General features: G+C 38.2%; 1 protein-coding gene and 1 long non-coding RNA gene across 3 annotated transcripts in view; one reads left to right on the top strand and one right to left on the bottom strand.

Moving 5' to 3' along the window:
- The window catches only part of LOC309640596 (uncharacterized protein), a 601312-nt gene that overhangs the window by 166535 nt on the left and 413397 nt on the right, over positions 1-21380 (bottom strand). For both annotated transcript variants that reach the window (XR_014252286.1, XM_082419559.1), the window contains one exon: positions 367-463. Coding sequence is in view for 1 of the 2 variants with exons in the window: in XM_082419559.1 (XP_082275685.1) it covers positions 367-405 (39 nt within the window). In the remaining variant the exon portion in view is untranslated. The remainder of the gene's footprint in view (positions 1-366; positions 464-21380) is intronic.
- LOC309640628 overlaps positions 1-21380 on the top strand; it is a 933213-nt gene that overhangs the window by 524897 nt on the left and 386936 nt on the right. The gene's annotated exons all lie outside the window — the stretch shown is intronic.

The following is a 21380-nucleotide window of genomic DNA, read 5'->3' as shown; positions in this document are numbered from 1 at the left end:
TCTTGGGAGGAAAATATGATTTTTAGAGGCAATTTGACAAGGAATTTCTATCCTGCTAGTCTGGGTTAGCGTTTCTGAATGTGATAAATAACAGGGCTCTTGGACAGCCCATTTTTTCTTTATTTTGATACTCTTACAGCAGTAATCATGCCTCTTGTCAAGTGTTATAAAGATAAAGACAAATGTTCCCTATTGCTATTCTGTCAATGCAGCTCAACCCAAGCCAAAGAAAGGTACCCCTGCCGGATGTGTGGAATGTACCATTTGTCTTGTCTCTGTCACAGATTGAGGCACATCCTATCTCAACAGGATCCTCAGGTCAGAAAAATGGAAATCCACTGCAGACAGTGTTGAGGCTTGCTTTACCTGATCTAGAATCCAGCACCCCATGCATGTTCCCTCCATGCTGACACCGAGATCTATCTTCCTTTTCTGGGTCTATCGATTAGACCGTGCAACATATCTGTAAGGTCAAATAAGCAAAACAATCACTTTGTCAAATAAGATGGGCTTTGGCATCAGTGATTTTTTTTTTTTAATCAGAAAGATTCTGCACAGTTGTCATTTATTGATGGTAGCAATATTTGAAAAACATGAAATGATTTCCAGAGATGTGGTTCAGGAACCCGTCTGAAAAATTGTGTATGCCAAAACAGATGGAGTTTGGCTTAATTGTTGAAATAAATTGTCATATGGAACAAAACACAGCTGATTACTGCATTAACACTAATGTTAATATGCTTCATTATTCTATTGTCATTGTAGCTACAGTTGTCACCAGACTTTAATCAATGTTTATAAGGGAATTCAAAGTGTGGAATTTGGGGCCCAAAGGAGATTTCAGAGATTATCTAGTTATTTTACAGATGAGGAAACTGAGGCTTACAGAGGATGAATGATTTGTATTAAGGCATATACCCTACAACCTGAAAATGAAAGGTATTTTTTAAATGTAGGCCACATTTGGGCAAGTTATTCATAAAGAGCAAGGCCATTATAACTCAAAATAAAAAACAACACTACTGCAAATGAGCATGACAGGAGATTTTGTGCAATTAGACAAAATAGACAGGACTACCTAATTTGACACAATTTCTTTTTCATGCTTAGCATCTCTTAGTTAACACCCAAGATATTATATATGTTCTCTTCTGGAACTTTTGCAATGATTTCTCGCTTAGTATCTTCTTCCCAGGATATTCTCAATATAAAATAAAAACCATTGTGGATGATAGGAGGAAAACACAAATAAACCACAGGAGATGGTGGGGAAAAGAAAATGGGATATGAGAATAAAGAGATATCTTCCATTTCCAGTTGTGGTGAGTGAAGTTTTTTCCTTAGTTTTTCTCATAACTGTTGATCCTTCCCTGGTCCTCTTTTCTCTGTAAAGTTGGAAATGAATGGGAATTGATCTGAAAAGCTATTTCAAAAGTTATTACGGGATTGTCAGTAATCCTCTAAACCTAACTTTCGTCCCTACTGCCACCCCTACACCCGACACACAAAACCCTTTGAAAAGCTAGTGCTGGAAGTCTGAAGTGAGAAAACAGTAAGCCAGTAGCCATCCCCTACCCCCGCCCCAGCTCAAGGTCAGTGACCCAGAAACAAGTGAGAGGAGGCTCCAAACTCTGTGAAAGAAATTGTACAGTTGCGTTGAATGGATGCTTCGTTTCATGATTTGTGTTTCATCCTACCGCGGCAAACTTTTAAGAGATGTCCAAATCCTTTCATTTTCTCTGGATACCACCCCTGACAGAGTCCTCTGTTACAGTTCTCTTCACCTTTAATTTCCCTTTTATGTTAATTTTTTTCTATCTTTCCCTTCTCATTTTTTAGCTCCCGACCAAAAAAAAAAAAAAAAGTTATTATCTGTGCAACTTGCTGCCTAATACACAATAGGAGCTCAGTCACTGTTATTGAATAAGTGCATGAATCTAGCATTTACTGAGCTCCTGAGTTCTAAGTACTGTATTAGGCAGTGTGTGTTTATGTGTTTGGGTCTGCAATGTTAAGCATGAGTTAGGGTAAAAGTCAAGCTGCTATAATAAAGAGACCTGAAAATATAGTGGCATACTTAACATAGAAGTTTATTTTTCTCTCACATAACACATCAGCAGTAGGCAAGTGGTTCAGGATGGGTAACTAGATCTGATTTGCAAAGTCATTCTGGGACCTGAGCTGGTGGGTCATCTCTGCTACCCTGAACATGTGGCTTCCATCTCTGGGTCTAAGGTGACTCAATTTCCCAGCCTGAGAAAATGAGGAGGGGAAAATGAGAGGAAGGAAGAGAGAGTGAAGAACAAGCAGCTTTCTAACCACACATTTCTCCCACTCACAGCCCACTGGACAAAACTTTGTCACGTGACCACACCTTAGCCACAAGAGAAGCTGGGAAATTTAGTCTCAAGCTATACAGCTGTGTGCCCAGATAAAACTCAAATATGAGGAGGTAGAGGAAGTGGGGAGGTCTATTAATAAAGAAAAAGAAAAAAGTGGATGTCGGGGGACTAGTTGTCTGCAACATTGTGATATAAGAAATATATATCTATATTACTCAGATGACCAAAATACATTTCTCTGATGTATTTGATCTTTGTCCATGGTTCCTGGCTCACAGCTCCCAAAAGCCTTGGAATTTCCTGAGCTGTAAGAGCAATGGGAGTATCTTTGGTTATATTTGGTCTCTTGTCCTCTTCCTAAAATCACTTCGGAGCCATAAAGGTGAAATGGGTGTCTTGTTGTTCATAACACGCCCCTTTTCACCACAATTGGGTTTATGTTAATAAGGTGACTTTTGCAAAGCACCTAAAGATGGGGGCTGGTTGCCAGGGGAACCAACCTTAAATAAAGGGGTGGAACTTTCTGTCCCACCCCCTCTGATTTCTGGGGACAGGAAAGGAGCTGGAGGTTGAATCAACTACCAATGGGCAATGATTTAATCAATTATGTCTATGTAATGAAGCCTCCATGAAAACTCAAAAGCAAGCAGTTCAGAAAGCTTCCAGGTTGGTGAATCAGAACATTCCACATGCCACTATGCTGAGCCCAAACTCCGCGGGACAAAAACTCCTTTGTTTGGTACCTCGTCCTAAGTATCTCTTCATTTGGCTATTGATTTGTATCCTTTAATATCCTTTGTAATAATCTGGTAATCTAGTGAGTGAATGGGTTTCCTGAGTTCTGCAAACCACTTGAACAAATTTATTGAACCCGTGGATGAAGTCATGAGAACTTCTGGTTTACAGCCAGTTGGTCAGAAATACAAGTAACAACCTGGATTTGCAAGTGGCATCTGAGGTGGAGGACAGTCTTGTGGGACTGAGCCCTTAATCTGTGGAATTTGATGCTGTCTCCAAGTAGTGGTGTCAGAATTCAGCTGAATTGTAGGACACTCAGCTGGTGTCAGAGAAGTGTTTGGTGGTGTGGGGGGAAACTACCCCCCTGCCATACGTTGGCACTCATGATCAGAAGCCTTATGTCTCTACTACAGTGTGTGTTTTGGAGAAAAGAGAAGCAAAAAGAAAATACACTTTGGGGTTCAGAGAATATAAACAAATAGGGATATGAGCTATATCAGTTAGATTTTTCTGTCCCAAACTTAGCACTTTAAACATTTATTTGCTCACAGTTCTGTGGATTAGCAATTTGGGTTAGGCTCAGCTGACACCATCCATCTCTGGTCCACATGTTGTTGGTCAGACTCAATCATGTGTCAGTTAGCTGACAATAGCCTCATTGGCATGTCTTGTGGTTGGCTGTCTATTGCCAGCAGCAAAAAAAGTAACTGCTCATATGTTACTCATCATCCAGCAAGTAAGCCTGAGCTTATCCACATAGCAGTAGTAACAGGGTTACCAAGAGCAGCTAGGGAGGGTCCCGTGTGCTATATTTTTGAATGTTCTACTTGCATCACATGTGCTAATGTCCCACTGGCAAAGTAAATCAAATGGCCAAGCCCAGATTCAAGGGGTAGAGAAACTGATACCACCTCTTGATGGCAGTTGTTGCAAAGTCACATCACAAAAGGGCATGCATATAGAAAGAGGAAGAATTCCAGACCATTTTTGCAAACAATTACCAAAAAAGCTAGACTCAAAGGACACAAAAGAAGTATCATGGAACTTTCTGCAAAGCTTTATAAGAGAAGGCATGTGCTAAGATTCTTGGCAAAATTTTGTGAAAGGAATAATTATATACATATTATCTGTAGCATCATCAAAAGTCCAATCTAAGCAGAATGAACCATTTCATTCTCTAACTTAAAGAATTAAATAAACTCTTTAAAAAGAGTATCATAAAAGCATTAGGAAAACAAAAATAACTCACTTTCTGGCTATCAAGAGTCATGCTCCCCAGAAAGAGTATATTTTGAGCTGAGCAAATAAAATTATATTAGCCCTAAAGAAACTTGGAGAGCATTTTACATATTCTCCCATTTTACCTTTCTAATTCAATTCCATAAATTTTTATTGCGTACCTACTACATGCTAAGCCCTGTGGCAATTATGTAAAGACAAAGAATATTATAAGATCATGAGTTTGGGATTATTTTATTTCTTTTTTTCTTGTTAAATCATTAATAAAGTGAGTTTGGTGACAGTATTCCTATTTTTTTGGGAGGAGAACTAAGTTCTGAGTGTCTTACAACCCAGTCCAAAAATGGGCAGAAGACTTAAATAGATGTTTCTCCAAAGAAGACATAAGGATTGCCAACAAACACATGAAAAGATGCTCAGCATTACTAATCATTAGAGAAATGCAAATCAAAACCACAATGAGATATCACCTCACACCAATCAGAATGGCCATCATCAAAAAATTTACAAACAATAAATGCTGGAGAGGGTGTGGAGAAAAGGGAACCCTCTTGCACTGCTGGTGGGAATGAAAATTGATACAGCCACTATGGAGAACAGTATGGAGGTTCCTTAAAAAACTAAAAATAGAACTACCATATGACCCAGCAATCCCACTAGTGGGCATATACCCTGAGAAAACCATAATTCAAAAAGAGTCATGTACCACAATGTTCATTGCAGCACTATTTAAAATAGCCAAGACATGGAAGCAACCTAAATGTCCATGGACAGATGAATGGATAAAGAAGGTGTGGCACATATATACAACGGAATATTACTCAGCCATAAGAAGGAATGAAATTGAGTTATTTGTAGTGAGGTGGGTGCACCTAGAGTCTGTCATACAGAGTGAAGTAAGTCAGATAGAGAAAAGCAAATACCGTATGCTTATGCATATATAGGAATCTAAAAAAAAGGTACTGGGACTTCCCTTGTGGCACAGTGGTTGGGACTCTGCCTGCCAATGCAGGGGCCTTGGGTTCGAGCCCTGGTCTGGGAAGATGCCACATGCCGTGGAGCAACTAAACCTGTACGCCACAACTATTGAACCTGCCAGCTCTAGAGCCTGCAAGCCACAACTACTGAGCCCGTGTGCCACAACTATTGAAGACCGCGTGCCTAGAGCCTATGCTCCACAGCAAGAGAAGCCACCACAATGAGAAGCCCGTGCACCGCAATGAAGAGTAGCCCCCACTCACTGCACTACAGAAAGCCCGTGCACAGCAACAAAGACCCAACACAGCCAAAAATAATTTATTTATTTATTTAAAATAAATAAATAAATAAAATTTTAAATGGTACTGATGAACCTAGTGGCAGGGCAGGAATAAAGACACAGACATAGAGAACGGACTTGAGGACACAGCGGGGGAAGGGTAAGCTGGGACGAAGTGAGAGAGTAGCATTGACATATATGCACTACCAAATGTAAAATAGCTAGCTAGTGGGAAGCTGCTGCATAGCATAGGGAGATCAGCTTGATGCTTTGTGATGACCTAGAGGAGTGGGATAGGGAGGGTGGGAGGGAGGCTCAAGAGGGAGGGGATATGGAGATATATGTATACATACAGCTGATTCACTTTGTTGTACAGCAGAGACTAACACAATATTGTAAAGCAATTATACTCCAATAAAGATTTTTTTTAAAAAAGTGTGTTTTACTAAAGCTACCCAAGGATACAGTGGCAGAACCCAGGACAGCATCCAGAGCCGCCTCCGCAGTGTGCTGGGGCACTGTTGACAGGAAGAAGGCAAACAAGACAAAGAGGACTAGATGGGGACATCTCTTATTTTAGGAATGTTTAGATGTAAAAATAGGATCGTGAAGAATTAGATGCAAGTTATAAAATTAACTCTATGTGGTTAGCATACATACTAATAATATGCTTCTAGAAGCTTCCATCTGACTCAGAATAAAATCCAAGTCCTTACTATGTCCTACAAGGGCCTGAAAGACTTAGCTGTTCCTCTGACCTTGTCTCCTAGCATCTCCTTTACCTCTCTCTGCTCCCACTACCTTGCCTTATTGCTGTTCCTCAGAAACACCAAGACATCTCATCTCAGGGCTTTGTACTTCCTGTCCTCTCTGGCTGGACCACTTTTCCTTCCCAGATCTCTGCAAGCCTTCTTCAATTCTTGGCTCAGATATCACCACACTAAGGAGGCCCTTCTTTACTATAAACATACTATATGAAACACAACCCTCCCTCTGCCTTTCATTCTCTGCCCCCCTAACATGTTCTCTATTTTTATTCTTAGAGCTTATCATCTCCTGATTCAATATATATTTATTGTCTGTTTCTCCTACTAGAATATAAGCTCTTCAGGACCTGGTCTGTTTTTGTTGACTGTTTTATCCTCAGTACCTAGGAGAGTGTCTAGCACACAGTGTTAAGTAAACATTTGTTGAATGAATTTTTCATCACTGACGTACGTGCATAGATGTATATCATGTATATACATCTATGCATATATCTATATGTATAGATGTATATATACCTACATAATCATACACGTCAATGCAGAATAATTGTTAATGAAGCCCTGAACCATACTATAGCAATCTCTTCTCATCAGGGCCTTGTTGTCACTCTAAAGTTGTTAACTTTATATTTCTACCTGGTTCTGATCTTTTGTTATTCTGTTTCATCGGTGCTCACTGATTGGTTTCTGATTCGCATTTCACACAGATTCATGAACTTCACCTTCTTTTGTCAGACCAGGTATGACTAATTAAAGAGAATCCCAGTGACCTTCAATTGCTTAAAGTGTACTCTTTCAAGTAGAGAGAACATCTGCCTTGCAATGCATAAATGCCACCTATAATAGTTAATTCTATTGCTCTAGATGTTCCCTTTCATATTTGCTATTACACAAACCCAGGCAATGATGAAAGACAATGTCTCCATACAACAGATTCTGCATTACAAAATGCGCCCCACAAAATTCCTGTTACACAGTATCCACTGCAGATATATAATGAAGAGGTTCAAATGCACCTCTCAGTAGTTCGGTATCCTATAAGAAAAGGAAGACTTTCAGATTAATTATTGCTTGGAAGCCTCTCAATTACACAAAAGCTCTTTGTTGTGTGATTGTCTTCTGCTTCTAAAATATCCCCTACCTTAAACAAGTGAGAATAAAAGCTGTCGGCTTCCTAGTTCACTGAGGCCTTGCCATTCAACCCTGTGGTTAGGTACACGTGAGTTACTGAGTACAGCGGGATCATCATAGAAGCAATTCCACAGGAATTCCTGTGGACAGCAGGAACCACAGCTTGGAGACAAAGGAAAAACGTTCGGGGAGAATTTACAAGACAGCATCTACCTTCCCAGCTTTCAGTTCTAGCCCTTCTTTTCGCCCCCAACCACTTCTCCAATTTAGACCCTCACAATCTCTCACTAGACTATTCTAATGGCCTCTAACTGTCCTCTCTGACTCCAGTTTCTCTCTCCTCTAATTTCTCCTTCACAGAATCACACGAGTCTTTCTCCTAACTCACAAATGGCATCATATCGCTTCAACAGCCTTCAATGCTTCCTATTGCCCATAGAGTCAACTCCGTACCCCTTAGCAAAGCACTAAACCTCTTGCTGATCTAATCCCAGGCCACTCTCCCAACTTCATCTCCCAGTTCACACCCTCATTCAGCATCAACACTGCAGCTAAAGAGAGCTGCATATCAGGTACTTTCTGTGTTTTCTCACCTGATTCCTCTTGTTTCTTCCACCAAGAAATCATTCCCTTGAATCCAGCTCACTCCTCCATACCCAGACCACAGTGGACCTAATTCATGAGACCTTCCCTGGGCCTTTCAGTTGAAATTAATTGCTCCTTCCTCCATGCTCCATCCAGCTCTACAATTTCTCCTCTATTGAATATGTCTCCTACTCCTCCTTGTTATTGGTATATGCTTTAATCTCCTCACTAAATTGCCAGCTCTTTAAAAATGATTTCATCTCCATATCTCTTCTTGGGCTTTTACTATATGCTAGGCATGATTTCAAATGCTGCAGGTGTATTAGTAATTTTTTTAAATACTTACAGCAAACCTACAAAGTAATACTTTTATTTCCATTTTACAAAGAAGTAGAAAGAGGTACAGACAAGTTAGGTAATTCATCTACCCTCACAAAGGGTATTGGAGCTAGTCAAACTGACCCCAGAGTCCATATACTTAAACACTATAGTATGAATATATTTAAATTTATCCAAAGAAAGCATTTAAATAGTTCCAAAGACTGATAGAAAATGCTATAAAAGCAGGTGCTAAGAATATTAGGGAGTAACTCAGACTAAAAAAGCCCAGAGAAGTTAAGCTGCTTATCCGAGTTCACACAGTGAGTTACTGGCAGAGACAACATGAAATCTGGGTCTCTGGAGGCTGGCCTAGTGCTCTTTAAACTAGATCATGCCTGCCATGTGGTTCCTAGGGAGTGACTGGTGAGAAAAAAAGAGATGAGAAATGTAATTGAGTCTCATGTAACTGTAAGAAGTAATAAGGAACTCAGGCAAGGATGGATCTCAAGATACTGTAAGCAAACTCCCTAATAAACACACCTCTGAGGATGAATTTTTTTTAACTCTGAAACTCGAAAAACCTAAATCCATGGACCCAAGTAAAAACATGGGCAAAGTGTGAATGGACAGAACCTAAAATTTAATAGCAAACTCTTTTTTCAGTACTTACCACATGTTGGAGTTGTGTTAACACTTGGTCTGATATAATCCTCACAACAGACCTGTCATCGTTACTATTAGCCTCATTTTAAAGAGACAGCAACAGTCTACGAGAAATTGAGCAAATTTCCTAAGGTCACAGAGAGGGTAAGAGGTAGCACTGCGATGCATATTCCAAACAAATGAATTTTTCAGGTAATAGAAGCTCATTCCTTGAAGCCCTAAAACCATCTTGGATTTCAGCACCCTTATATACGTATATACTTTCCTGCCTTCCAAGAAAAAGAACTGCAACATACTTTAATTTTTCACTTGGTTCCCAAAGTCATCATTATGTGTGTCCCTATGCACAAGCTCCCTTCAAAATGGTTGTAAAGAGGCCATTATCATACAACAATGCCATACTGAGGCAGGTATACCTAGTGTCTGACAATAAATGGTCTCTTAAATATTGTTTTCTTAGTCCCTTTGCCTGCTATTATAGTTTTCCCACTTTTTCTCATCAAAACACAGCAGCTATGATTTCTTGCAGTTACATGCCTTCATCATCACCACTGGCTGCCATGGACTGGGAGACCACATAAAGGGCATGTTAGAATTTGGTAAAAATTCAAAGCTGTTCAAATTTGAGTGAGGAGCAGAAATACTGTACCACAAGCAAAGTTCCTGAGCAGAAGTGAAGCCATGTGTTTTCCTTTTACTGGTCAAGCCCCTTTCTTTAGCTGTATTCCTGATTATGTAAATACTAAACAAATACTGCGGGCAGGGCTGGGGCTGGAGATGGCAATGTAACATTACCTTGTAAGGGCAGATTTATCAGGGTGAATTTTTAAAAGCACCATTTTTAAAGAAAAAATAATAAAATATTCTAATAGAATCATATTCTAAGAATTCAAATGCTGCTTTTAATCTTTATTAAATATTAGAGAGGCGATATGGTGAGATATAAGAACCTGGACTTTAGATCAGGAAATACTTAAGTTATACTCTTTCTCCACTCCTTTCTGACAATTGACTTTGGACAAGTTACTTAATTTTCTCTGAGCCTCCATTTTTTATTTTCATATCTTAAATTGTGGATAATGATAAAACTTAAAAACTATGTAGAGTACCTGACACATAACAGTTAGCTTTAAAATCCCATATAATAGAGTGGAGATCATATTTTTATTACTTGAACTTAAAATACACTTAGTCTCAAAGTTACTTTCATGGTCTAGAATTTATAACTCATAATTATATTGCAGAAAATTTAAAGAATTCATCTTGTCATCTCAGAAACTCTGAAGCTAGCAGAGTTTTATCTTCAGAGTTTTTGTATGGCTTAAATTTACCAGTCATCATTTGAGCCAGATGGCTTAAATTCAGTAGTTTCTTGCTAAATATCAGTTGGAAGGATGGATGGAGGGAGGGATGGATGGAAAGAAGTACCAACGCTTGGACACAAAGTTAGTATTTAAAGAGGATGGATTTTCAGTTGAATACATATGTGTACTTGCTATTTTATCTAGATTGGAAGCATCATTTAATACAAGATTAATTTGGCAATACTTACCTGGACTTGAGCTTTAAGTTTGAAGAGACCTCAGAAACATGGGACTGGAAGAAAGAGGAGAGAAACCAGGTAGGGTAAGAATGGTGATGGGGATGGCACAGCATCTGGCCCAGCTACAGAGGCTGGCCCAGGGAAAGGCAGCTGGATAGTCTAGACTTAGAATCCAAGGAGTCCAGAAAACTCAGCTCAATTCATGGTACTGTTACTCCTGGGTGAGCTGGTCTGACAGAGTGCACGTGAATAGCAAATTTAAAAAGGAGGAGAGTAAGAACTCTCGGGAAATGGAAGAGGTCAATGATGGCAGTGCTGGGAGCTCTATCCATTCCCTTTAGAGTTGGGGCCTGCAGTCTGATATACCTGGATGATGCCCTAACCCTCAGGGAAAGAGACTGAGTGGAACCAAGCAGGTTGATGTTTGTGGCCAGAGGGCCAAAGGAAATGGACAGAGAGATTTGGCTGACAGAAGAGTGGGAGGTAAGGTGGAAGCGCAGGAAAAGGAAGGTGCCAGACCAGATAAAAGAGAAAGAATAGCAAATACTACAACTCCAGCAGTATGATGACAAAACACTGTCCATTCCAAATCTAACTGTTAAGACTCAAGAAAGCAACATGGCCCAGGGCCCTTGCCTGGGTCCTGGGTCCTGGATCCCAGGTCCAAGAGTGGGACTCATTTTCAAGTCCTTCTGAATAGTGAAAATGAGGCTATATTTCTGCCTCACTCAGGATGACCTTTAGAATCAAGACATAGCTGATGCTGGGTAGTGAGAATCAACTAATGAGAAACTGGGAAGGCAAAAGCAAGAGAAGCAATGTTGATATTATGTTTCTGAGGTAAATATACTTTGAAAACCTCCTTGTGGGCATGAACCAAGTTTTCTTTATCTACTCATACCTTGTAACACAGCCTTGCATAGGGAGGTGGGCACTATAGTTAATCCTTAGCAATAGTTAAACCTATACTCATGGGTACAAAATAAGTACATCAGTACTATCTAACTGTTACAAGCACCACTTACCTTTTTTTCCCTGTGTATCTGTAGACAAGGATATCCTGCCACATCTCCTTTGTTACTCAAAAATATTTTCATAGCTTCTGACTTTATCTGGGCCCACATTGCTTTTCAAAGGAAAGTGTTAATTACTTCATAGGATTTATCTGTTAATCTGAAACCCTCTTATCAAAGGTATTTTGACCCATATAGATTAGAGCTCTGAGCTTCTGAATAATTTTCTCTTCATAGTAGTGCTAAATTTAATTAAACAAACATTTGTTTAGCAACTGCCATGGAGATTAAATGAAAGGATGCAAAGGAATGGCAGGCATATGGAGCAAATATGATTAAGACAAGGTCCCTGTCCTCAAGAAGCTTTAAAACTAGTCAAGAAGCAAATACAAATAATGAAGTATGCTAAAGCTGAATTAAATAAATACTGTAAAGAAAGTGCAAAGAACATGGAAGCAATTAATTCCTTCTCAAACTGTGTATATTTATAATCTCAATATCACCTCCCTTGTGCATATCCTGGGCCCTCCAACAAATTGCGCTTATTGTCTTCTCTGAAACTCCCTAGTATTTATTCCAACCTATGAAGGGACTTTCTTAGACTTTCTACCATCTTAGTTACATGTTCCCCACCCTCCAAGTAGACTGAAAGCTGATGGATGACTTTTGTGACTCTGGCACAGATTCTTGGACATAGAGTGCATTTAATCTCCATTTCTTGAATTGAACATAAACACACACACACATACACACACACACGTACACGCACACACGGACAAACACACACAATTAATGCCCATTGTTTCAGGAGCTAATAATTATTCTTAATACTTGGATTCCAAAATATACCCCCCGCAAGTATCCATGATTAAAATGTTGAATTAGAGATGGTTCATCTTCCACTAGTTTCAAAACAACTGTCTTAGCTATTTTTACTAAAGAAAGTTACAAAATCATGATTCAATTTCCTGATGTAGGAACATAAATACTTTACAGGGAAAAATCTAAATACATCACTAATTTAATACCCACAATGTATAATATCTATAAAATGAAATGTTAGCTATATCTAGGCATACAAAATATTCAAAAACATAATCAAATAACAAAAATTCACTCTTTGCAGAAGACAATAACTATAGTCACTTGGTTACTGCTTTAATGCATTTACTGCTTAAATGCATTAAAAGAAAAGACAATAATGTACAGCATCTATATTAATTTAAAAGAATTCAAATCTTGAAATTGAGGCCAAATCCAGAATGTGGAACACTGAAATCAATAAATGCATAATTTTCGGGGCTTCCCTGGTGGCGCAGTGGTTGAGGGTCTGCCTGCTAATGCGGGGGACGCGGGTTCGCGCCCTGGTCTGGGAGGATCCCACATACCGCGGAGCGGCTGGACCCGTGAGCCACAACTACTGAGCCTGCGCGTCTGGAGCCTGTGCTCTGCAACAAGAGAGGCCACGATAGTGAGAGGCCCGCGCACCGCGATGAAGAGTGGCCCCCGCTTGCCGCAACTAGAGGAGGCCCTAGCGCAGAAACGAAGACCCAACATAGCAGTCAAGCAATCAATCAATAAATTTAAAACTTAAAAAAAAAATAAATAAATAAATGCATAATTTTCACCTATGTATACTCCTCTAGATCACAGAATACAGATGATTTTTGAAGGAAACATTCCATTATAAAAAGACCTTGTCTGATGCTTACCAATGTAAACCTCTTTTCCAGGCCACACCTTTCACTGGGAATCCAAGGGCTGGCATTCAGTGTCCACATCCAGAGTTCCTGGGTCTCCAATCTTTGCAAGTTTTTCCTCAAAGAGTTTGATAAACAAGGATGGGTGGATAAGTTACTTTCCTCTAATGAGACTATGGCAGGGCTAGAGACCCTAATAAACATGTGTTGGAGGAAGGAAGGAAGGAATGAAGGAAGGAAGGAAGGGAGGAAGGAAAGAAGAAAGGGAGGATGGATTTCATTTTATCTGATGAATTTAAAATTTTAAAGTCTCCAGAAATTCTCCTAACAGCATACAGCAAATGGAGAAACATAACTGAAGAAAAATCTAATAAATCTTGATAAGAACAAGAAGAATCAGTGGCATTTGAGTCACAGCATGCTCAGACACTCTACAACCCAACTCAGTGCAATGGAAGCTCTATTCTGGGCAGTTATAGCCAGGAAGATGGGGCAAGAAGGGAAGAAAGGAGAGACTGAGGGAGTTTAACAGTTATGATGTGTCAACTTGACTGGACTACAAGGTACCCCAGATATTTGATTAGCATTATTCTGGGTGTTTCTGTAAGGGTGTTTTTGGATGAGATGAACATTTAAATCAATAGATTGAGAAAAGAAGTTTGCCCTCCCTAATGTGGTGGACTTCATCCAATCAGTTGAAGGCTTGAATAGAAAAAAAAAGGCTGACCCTCCTCCAAGTAAGGAAAGATAGAGTATTTTATATAGTATAGTGAATTTGAGAGTTACTCTTGCTTAGTTAAGCAACATTTCAATAATGGGAATACAATTTTCACCTTTGTTAAACTTGGTCTTAAAGTTATAATTTATTTTATGTTAACATACCTATCCTTTGTCATTGATTTTAAGAATTAGACTTGATTTAATTCTGCACCATTAAGAATCTTCTATACTCTGGTTCTAAATTAAAACTAAGTTCTGTTTAAAACTGTTGGTCCCCTATTAAGCACTCAATAGTGAGGCCCCACCAAAAGGAAGAACTCAGGTAAGGTGGATCCTTGGAAATGGGGCATTCATCTTCTACTCAGTCCTGGAAAGATCCCCATCTCTGCTGCTGCATAGAGCACATTGTCTCCTGAGATCAACTTGGAGACCTTTTGGAATATACCCATGAGATATACGTCTCCCACCTCAGACAAACACGCAGTAGGGAGGTCCCATGGTCCCCTCCACAAAACTCACATTTACACACCAACGAGAAAGCAAGGATTGGATGCTGCCACATAGAGAGCACCAAATGGCCATTTGCTTTAGTTTGTTAAGCTGAAAGAATTTATTAAAAGATAATGTAACCACACAGTTACACTAAAAAGATAAATATTCATTTATTTATTCCCTTAATCCCTTCTTCCAGACCTAGAAAAGGAAATGGAAGGAGGTATGCAAAAGCAGATTCCATACAACCTCCCCACTTCAGGTCTTTTAAGTTACAATTGAATCTGAAAGGAAAGGCACATGGTGGGGGTAATGAGAAGATGGAGATGAGATTAAAATCAAATTTGAGGAGGAGCACTTCTACAATGACGGTGTGAGAGTCTCCAAGAATCTTCCCCCCGCAAAACAACCATAACTGGTGAAATTTATTTTTTAAATAATTTGAAGTCTCTGGAAATTATCTTAATGGCATACAACAAGTGGAGAAACATTTATTTAAGAAAATCTGATAAATCTTGATAGGAAAAGCAAGAGTCTGTGGCATTTGAACCATGACCCACTCCTTCACCCCACACTCCAGCTCATTTCAATGGAAATTAAATCATGGAAAGAGCAACCATAAGAGAGCTAGAATAGCTATTCTAATATTAGACAAAACAGACTTTAAAACAAAAATATGTTACTAGAAATAATAAGGATCATTTAATAATAATAGATGGATCAACCCATCAGTAAGATATAACACTTACATGCATATATGCACCTAACAACAGAGTCTCCACAATACAAAAGCAAAAATTGACAGATTGAAGGGAGAAACAGACAATTCAACAGTACTGGTTGGAACCTTCAGTGTCCCATTTTCAAAAATGGATAGAACACAACGAAGCAGGAGATCAACAAGTACATGAAGACTTGAATGACACTAAATCAACTAAACCTAACAACCATGCTATAGAACAGTCCACCCCATAAAAGCACAATACACATTCTTCTCAAGCACACATGGATCATTCACAAAGATAGACCATGTGGTAGATCATTAAAAAACCTCAAAAGAAATGGAAAGATTGAAAGTATACAAAGAATGCTCTCCAACCACAATGAGATGAAGTGAGAACTCAATAACAGAAGGAAATTTAATAAATTCACAAGTATGTGGAAATTAAATAATATACTTCAAAATTACCAATAGGTCAATAAATAAATCACAAGGAAATTTAGAAAATACTTTGTGATGATGAAAACAAAAACCATAATATAGCAAACTTTATGGGATTCAATTAAAGCAGTACTTGGGAAAATGTATCAACTAAAGAAGCATTTGGAAGGAAATTATAATAAATGCTTATAGTTTTAAAAAAGAAAGATCTCAAGTCAATAATCTAACCATCTACCTCAGGACACTGAAAAAAGAAGAGTGAACTAAATCTAAATCAAGCAGAAGGAAGGAAATAATAAAGACTAGAGCAGAAATAAAAGAAATAGAGAATAGAAAAACAATAGTGAAAATCAACAGAATGAAAAATTAATTCTTTGAAAGATCAACAAAATTGACAAACATTTAGCCAGACTGATCAAGAAAAAGAAAAAAGGCTTAAATTACTAGACTCAGAAATGAAAGAAGAGACATCACTACCAAGCTTACAAAATAAAAAAGGTTTTAAGGGAATACTATGGAAAAACTGTATGCAATGAATTAGATAACTTAGATAAAATAAACAAATTCCTAGAGAGACGCAAACTACCAAAATGGACTCAAGAAGAAATGGAAAATATGAATAGACCTATAACAAATAGGGAGATTGAATTAGCAATTTTAAACTTCCCACAAAGAAAAACCCAGGATCAGATGTATTCACAAATAAATTGTATCTAATATTTTAAAAAGAAATAATAGCAATTTTTTACAAACTCTTGAAAAAACAGAAGAGAACACTTCCTAATTCATTCTATGGGGTATCACCCTAATACCAAAACCAGACACAGATATCATAAAAGAACACTATAGAAAAATATCTCTTATAAATATAGATGCAAAAAGATCCAACAAAATACTATCAAACCAATCTAGACATATAAAAAGTATTATACAACATGATCAAGTAAGGTTTATTTTGGTAATGCAAGGTTGCTTTAACATCAGAAAATTAATTAATGTAATCACCATATTTATAAGATAAAGGAAAAACCCACATGGTCATCTCAGTAGACACAGAAAAACAGTTGACATAATCCAACACATTTTCATGATTTAAAAAAAAAAAAACACTTAAATACCATAATGTGAAAGACCAATGCCCTCCTCCTAAGATCAAAAACAAGACAAGGATGTTCATTCTCATAACTTCTATTTAATTTTGTACTAGAAGTTCTAGCTAGGGCAGTTAGGCAGGAAAGAGAAAATAACAGCATCAAGATTAGAAAGAAAAAGTAAAAATATCTCCATTTGTAGATGACATAGTCTTTTATGTAGAAAATCCTAATAAATCCACTAAAAAACTATTAGAACTAATAAACAAGTTTAGTAAAGTTGCAGGACACAGATCAATATAAAAATTAAATTGTTTCTATAAATAAGCTATGAATAATCTGAAAATAAAGTTGAGAAAACATTTCCATTTAAAATAGCATTTTAAAGAACAAAGCACTTAGAAAAAAATTTAACAAAAGAAATACAAAACTTGTACCCTCAAAAACACAAAACATGTTAAAGAAAGGGAAGATCTAAATAAATGGAAAGATATCCCATGTTCATAGATTAGAAGACAATATTAAGATGGCCACTCCCCAAACTGATCTACAAATTCACTGCAATCCCTAGAAATATCTGATCTGGCTTTCTTGCAGAAATTGACAAGTTTATGCTAAAATTCACATGAAAATACACAGGACCTAGAACAGTCAAAGCAATTTTGAAAAAGAATAAAGTTGGCAGACTCACATTTCACAATTTCAAAACCTGCTATGAAGTACTGGTATAAAGACAGACATATAGGTTAATGAAATAGAATCGAGAGTGTGAAATAAACTTTTACATTTATTATCGTCAACTGATTTCTGACAAGGAAGCCAAGACAACTCAATGGGAAAAGAACAGACTTTTCAACAAGTGGTGCTGGAACAACTGGATATCCACATGCAAAAGAATGAAGTTCAACTACTTTCTTATACTGTACACAAAAATTAACTAAAAATGGATGATAACCCTACATATAACAGCTGAAACTATGAAACACTTAGAAGAAAACATAGGAGTAAAACTTTGTGACCTTGGGTTAAACAAAATCTTCTTAGATACAATGAAAAGTATATGTGAAAGCACAAGTGAAGTGTACTTTTGTTTGTGATAAAGAACACTTGATATGAAACCTACCCTCTTAAACAAATTTTCAAGTGTACAATACAGTATTGTTTACTATGGGTACTATGTTGTACAGCAGACTTCCAGAACTTATTCATCGTATATAACTGTGTAATTGAACAACAACTCCCCATTCCCCCAGCCCTTCAACCCCTGGCAACCACCTTTCTATTCTCTGCTTCTATGAATTTGAATATTTTAAGTACCTTATATAAATGGAATTATGCAGTATTTATCTTTCTATGACTGGCATATTTCACCTAGCATACTGTCATCCAGGTTCTTCTGTGTTGTCACAAATGGCAAGATTTCCTTCTTTTTTAAGGCTGAATAATATTCCATAGTATGTATATACTACATTTTCTTTATCAAGATCATAGACTTTGAAAACATATTCCTCAGTATAATCACTGTTCCATGATACACTAGCTGTTTGACCTTGGGCAAGTGACTAACCTCTCTGAGCCTATCTCTCTGCCTGTAAGATGGGAATAATGTACCTTGGACATAGTTCTTGCCCTAGTCCCTGACATGATGATCCCACACCTTCCCAGCCTATAACAAGTATTCAATAGTTGTTACTTCTGATCCTCCTTTTTCCCTTTTTCATTCCCTCCTTACCTCTTCTGGTTCAACTTGGATGCAGATATAAAGAGATTCACAAACATTTTCATTCTTTGGTTGTTGTTGTTGTATTCAAGAGTTGAATGAGAGAAGTTAGTCAAGTTTTTGGTTGGTTTTTTTTTTTTTTTTTAATACCAAGTTTGAAGGACAGTGAGGTAACAGACATGCCCAGTAGCTCTCCATTGTAATAGCAATTCTGAGTGGTGAGAACACTGAGAAGCCCTCCAAGAAAAAAAATACTTTACGGCTTGGTTTCCCTATCTACAAAATGGGAATAGTTATAATTAACCTGCCTGCCAAGTAATATTTTTATAAGAATCAGATAAGTTAGAAAATGTGAAATGTTTATTAAAAAAAAAACAAAGATATTATACTCACACTCTTCTTTCACCTATCTATATGCTTCACTCAGTGAGAAACTGAGTTCAAAACAATTAAGAAATTCACACACTCCTCCTACTCTTCGCTCACACCCCCCAACCCAAGCACCCCCCCAAAAAATGATCATTCATTCTTGAATTGAATGTGGATTTTGTTTACTCTTTAGGAAAGTATCACTGCAGTAGAGCAAAAGTAATAATTCATACACATTCCACTATTAGCATTTCTAAAATCTTCAAAGTTAGAACTAGGAGATTTACTGCAGCTTTAGGCGATGCTGAAGGTGCCCCACAGCAATAACTGATGCTCTGAAAGCACACACAGAGAAAAAATCATCTGAATTCTTTCCAGCTGTTTCTCTTCAAATTTATGAAATATTGATAGAAAAATATAAATAGGTATTAATGCTGTTTTAGTAATGATTCGGTCTGGTGGAGACAGAGCATAATTTATTTCCAGCCTGCAGGATTAACACTGGAGTTGCCACTGATTCTGCATTAATAGCCAGAAATGTGTTTCATCGGTCTGTGTGCTCCAGGTTTCTCAGGCAGGAAATGAGACCTGATCTTCCAAGGCATGTCTGTGGAGGACACTGCTTAAAGCCTCAACTCCAGTAGAGATGCCCTACTAACAAAATCATGGGCCAGAGACTCTATCCTGTCCTGTTTCCCCTGTTTTTCCAATGCCTAACTATATCAGTCAAGGATTGCATTTGGTTCTGAGTCTTAGAAAACCCAACTGTCAGGGCTTCTACAAGAAATCTGAGAGGTAATTGACAGTGTTGATTTATCAAGTGTAGGATATTAGGGCCATGGTCTCTCATTTTCTTTGTCTTACTATGGCTGCTAGAGCTCCAGCGATCACATTTATTCCAGGCAGAACAGGAAGATAGAGTGTAAAATAAAGGTGGATGGTGCTGTCCATTGTATCAAGAAAGCAAAGGCCTTATCAGAAATCACAAGTAAGACTTCCTACTTACGTTTCATTGGCCAGAACAGTGTTACATAGCCACCCATGGTTTCAAGGCAATCTAAAAATGTGAGTGTATATATGGAATCTAAAAAAAAAAAAATGGTTCTGACGAACCTAGGGGCAGGACATGAATAAAGATGCAGGCTTAGAGAATGGACTTGAGGACACGGGGAGGGGGAAGGGTAAGCTGGGACGAAGTGAGAGAGTAGCATTGACATATATACACTACCAAATGTAAAATAGATAGCTAGTGGGAAGCAGCCGCATAGCACAGGGAGATCAGCTCGGTGCTCTGTGACCACCTAGAGGGGTGGGATAGGGAGGGTGGGAGGGAGACGCAAGAGGGAGGGGATATGGGGATATATGTATACATACAACTGATTCACTTTGTTGTACAGCAGAGACTAACACAACATCGTAAAGCAATTATACTCCAATAAAGATGCTGAAAAAACATTAAAAAATTTAAAATGTGAGTTTTAGCTTTGCAACTTCTACGGTAAAGGCAAGGGAAAGAGTTTGGAATGGATACTGAGAAAGCTAACACAGTATCTGGCTTGCAAGCTCTAAATCATATTTGACAGGTGAATGAGGTCATCAGAACTGATTCTTGCCTCACTAGTAACTGGTAGAGAGAATTCTGTGACCCTAGAAGTACCTTTGTCAGATCCAAATTAGGGTTCCCCAAATGAAACTATAATGGGGGGTCAGATAATATCCTGACAGAAATATCCTGACAGAAATATCCTGACAGAAAAGTTAGATGGATGGATGGATGGATGGATGGATAGATATAGAGATACATACATACATACATAGACACATAGATTCATAGATACACAGATACATAGATACATACATAGAACATGGATAGAGACATAGAGACACAGATACCTAGATAGGTGACGTGTGTATATATGTATATATACATATAATAAAAAACAGATATCTTCTTTATTAAGTAGAGTAAAATCTTTTCGGCTATGCAGCTCAGGCTCCCTAAACCACTCATCCTCACCCGACCTACCCCACACCCCCAAACACACACATACACACCAAATATACATCACACTGAAAGTATAAAGGAAACAAAAATGAAGGAATGTTAAAGAGAGCCAACATATACATAGGCACATGTGTATATTTGGGGAAGGGGTACAAAATAGTTGGGGGGAAGATGATTATGAATTGCATCTATTTATAATCTCTGCTCCAGAATGTGGGAGATACTTTGCATCCACAGAAAGAAGAGAAACACCCTTCCCAGCAGCAAGCCTGTGAGGCCTTCTTTCCTTCCCCATGGCTTCTAACTCCTACTCCCCCTCCCTGCCTTCCCTGCTCCCACTCACCCACCCCACCAACAGGGAAGGAAATGAGGATGTGGGGCAGAAAGACTATGTTTATGAACACTGAGTCCTGTTGCTTCCACCTCTTTAGTATCTCTCAGATCAACCAATTCCATTCCCCCTGCACGGCCTGGGTTCAATCTGAGTCTACTCTGGCCACAGCCACTACAGTGGTTGCCTG

Source organism: Balaenoptera physalus, assembly GCF_965194825.1.
Source record: "Balaenoptera physalus genome assembly, chromosome: 13".
NCBI classification, from domain to species: domain Eukaryota; kingdom Metazoa; phylum Chordata; class Mammalia; order Artiodactyla; family Balaenopteridae; genus Balaenoptera; species Balaenoptera physalus.
Note: the sequence above shows the minus strand (reverse complement) of the source record. Positions and strands in the feature narration are given on the sequence as shown.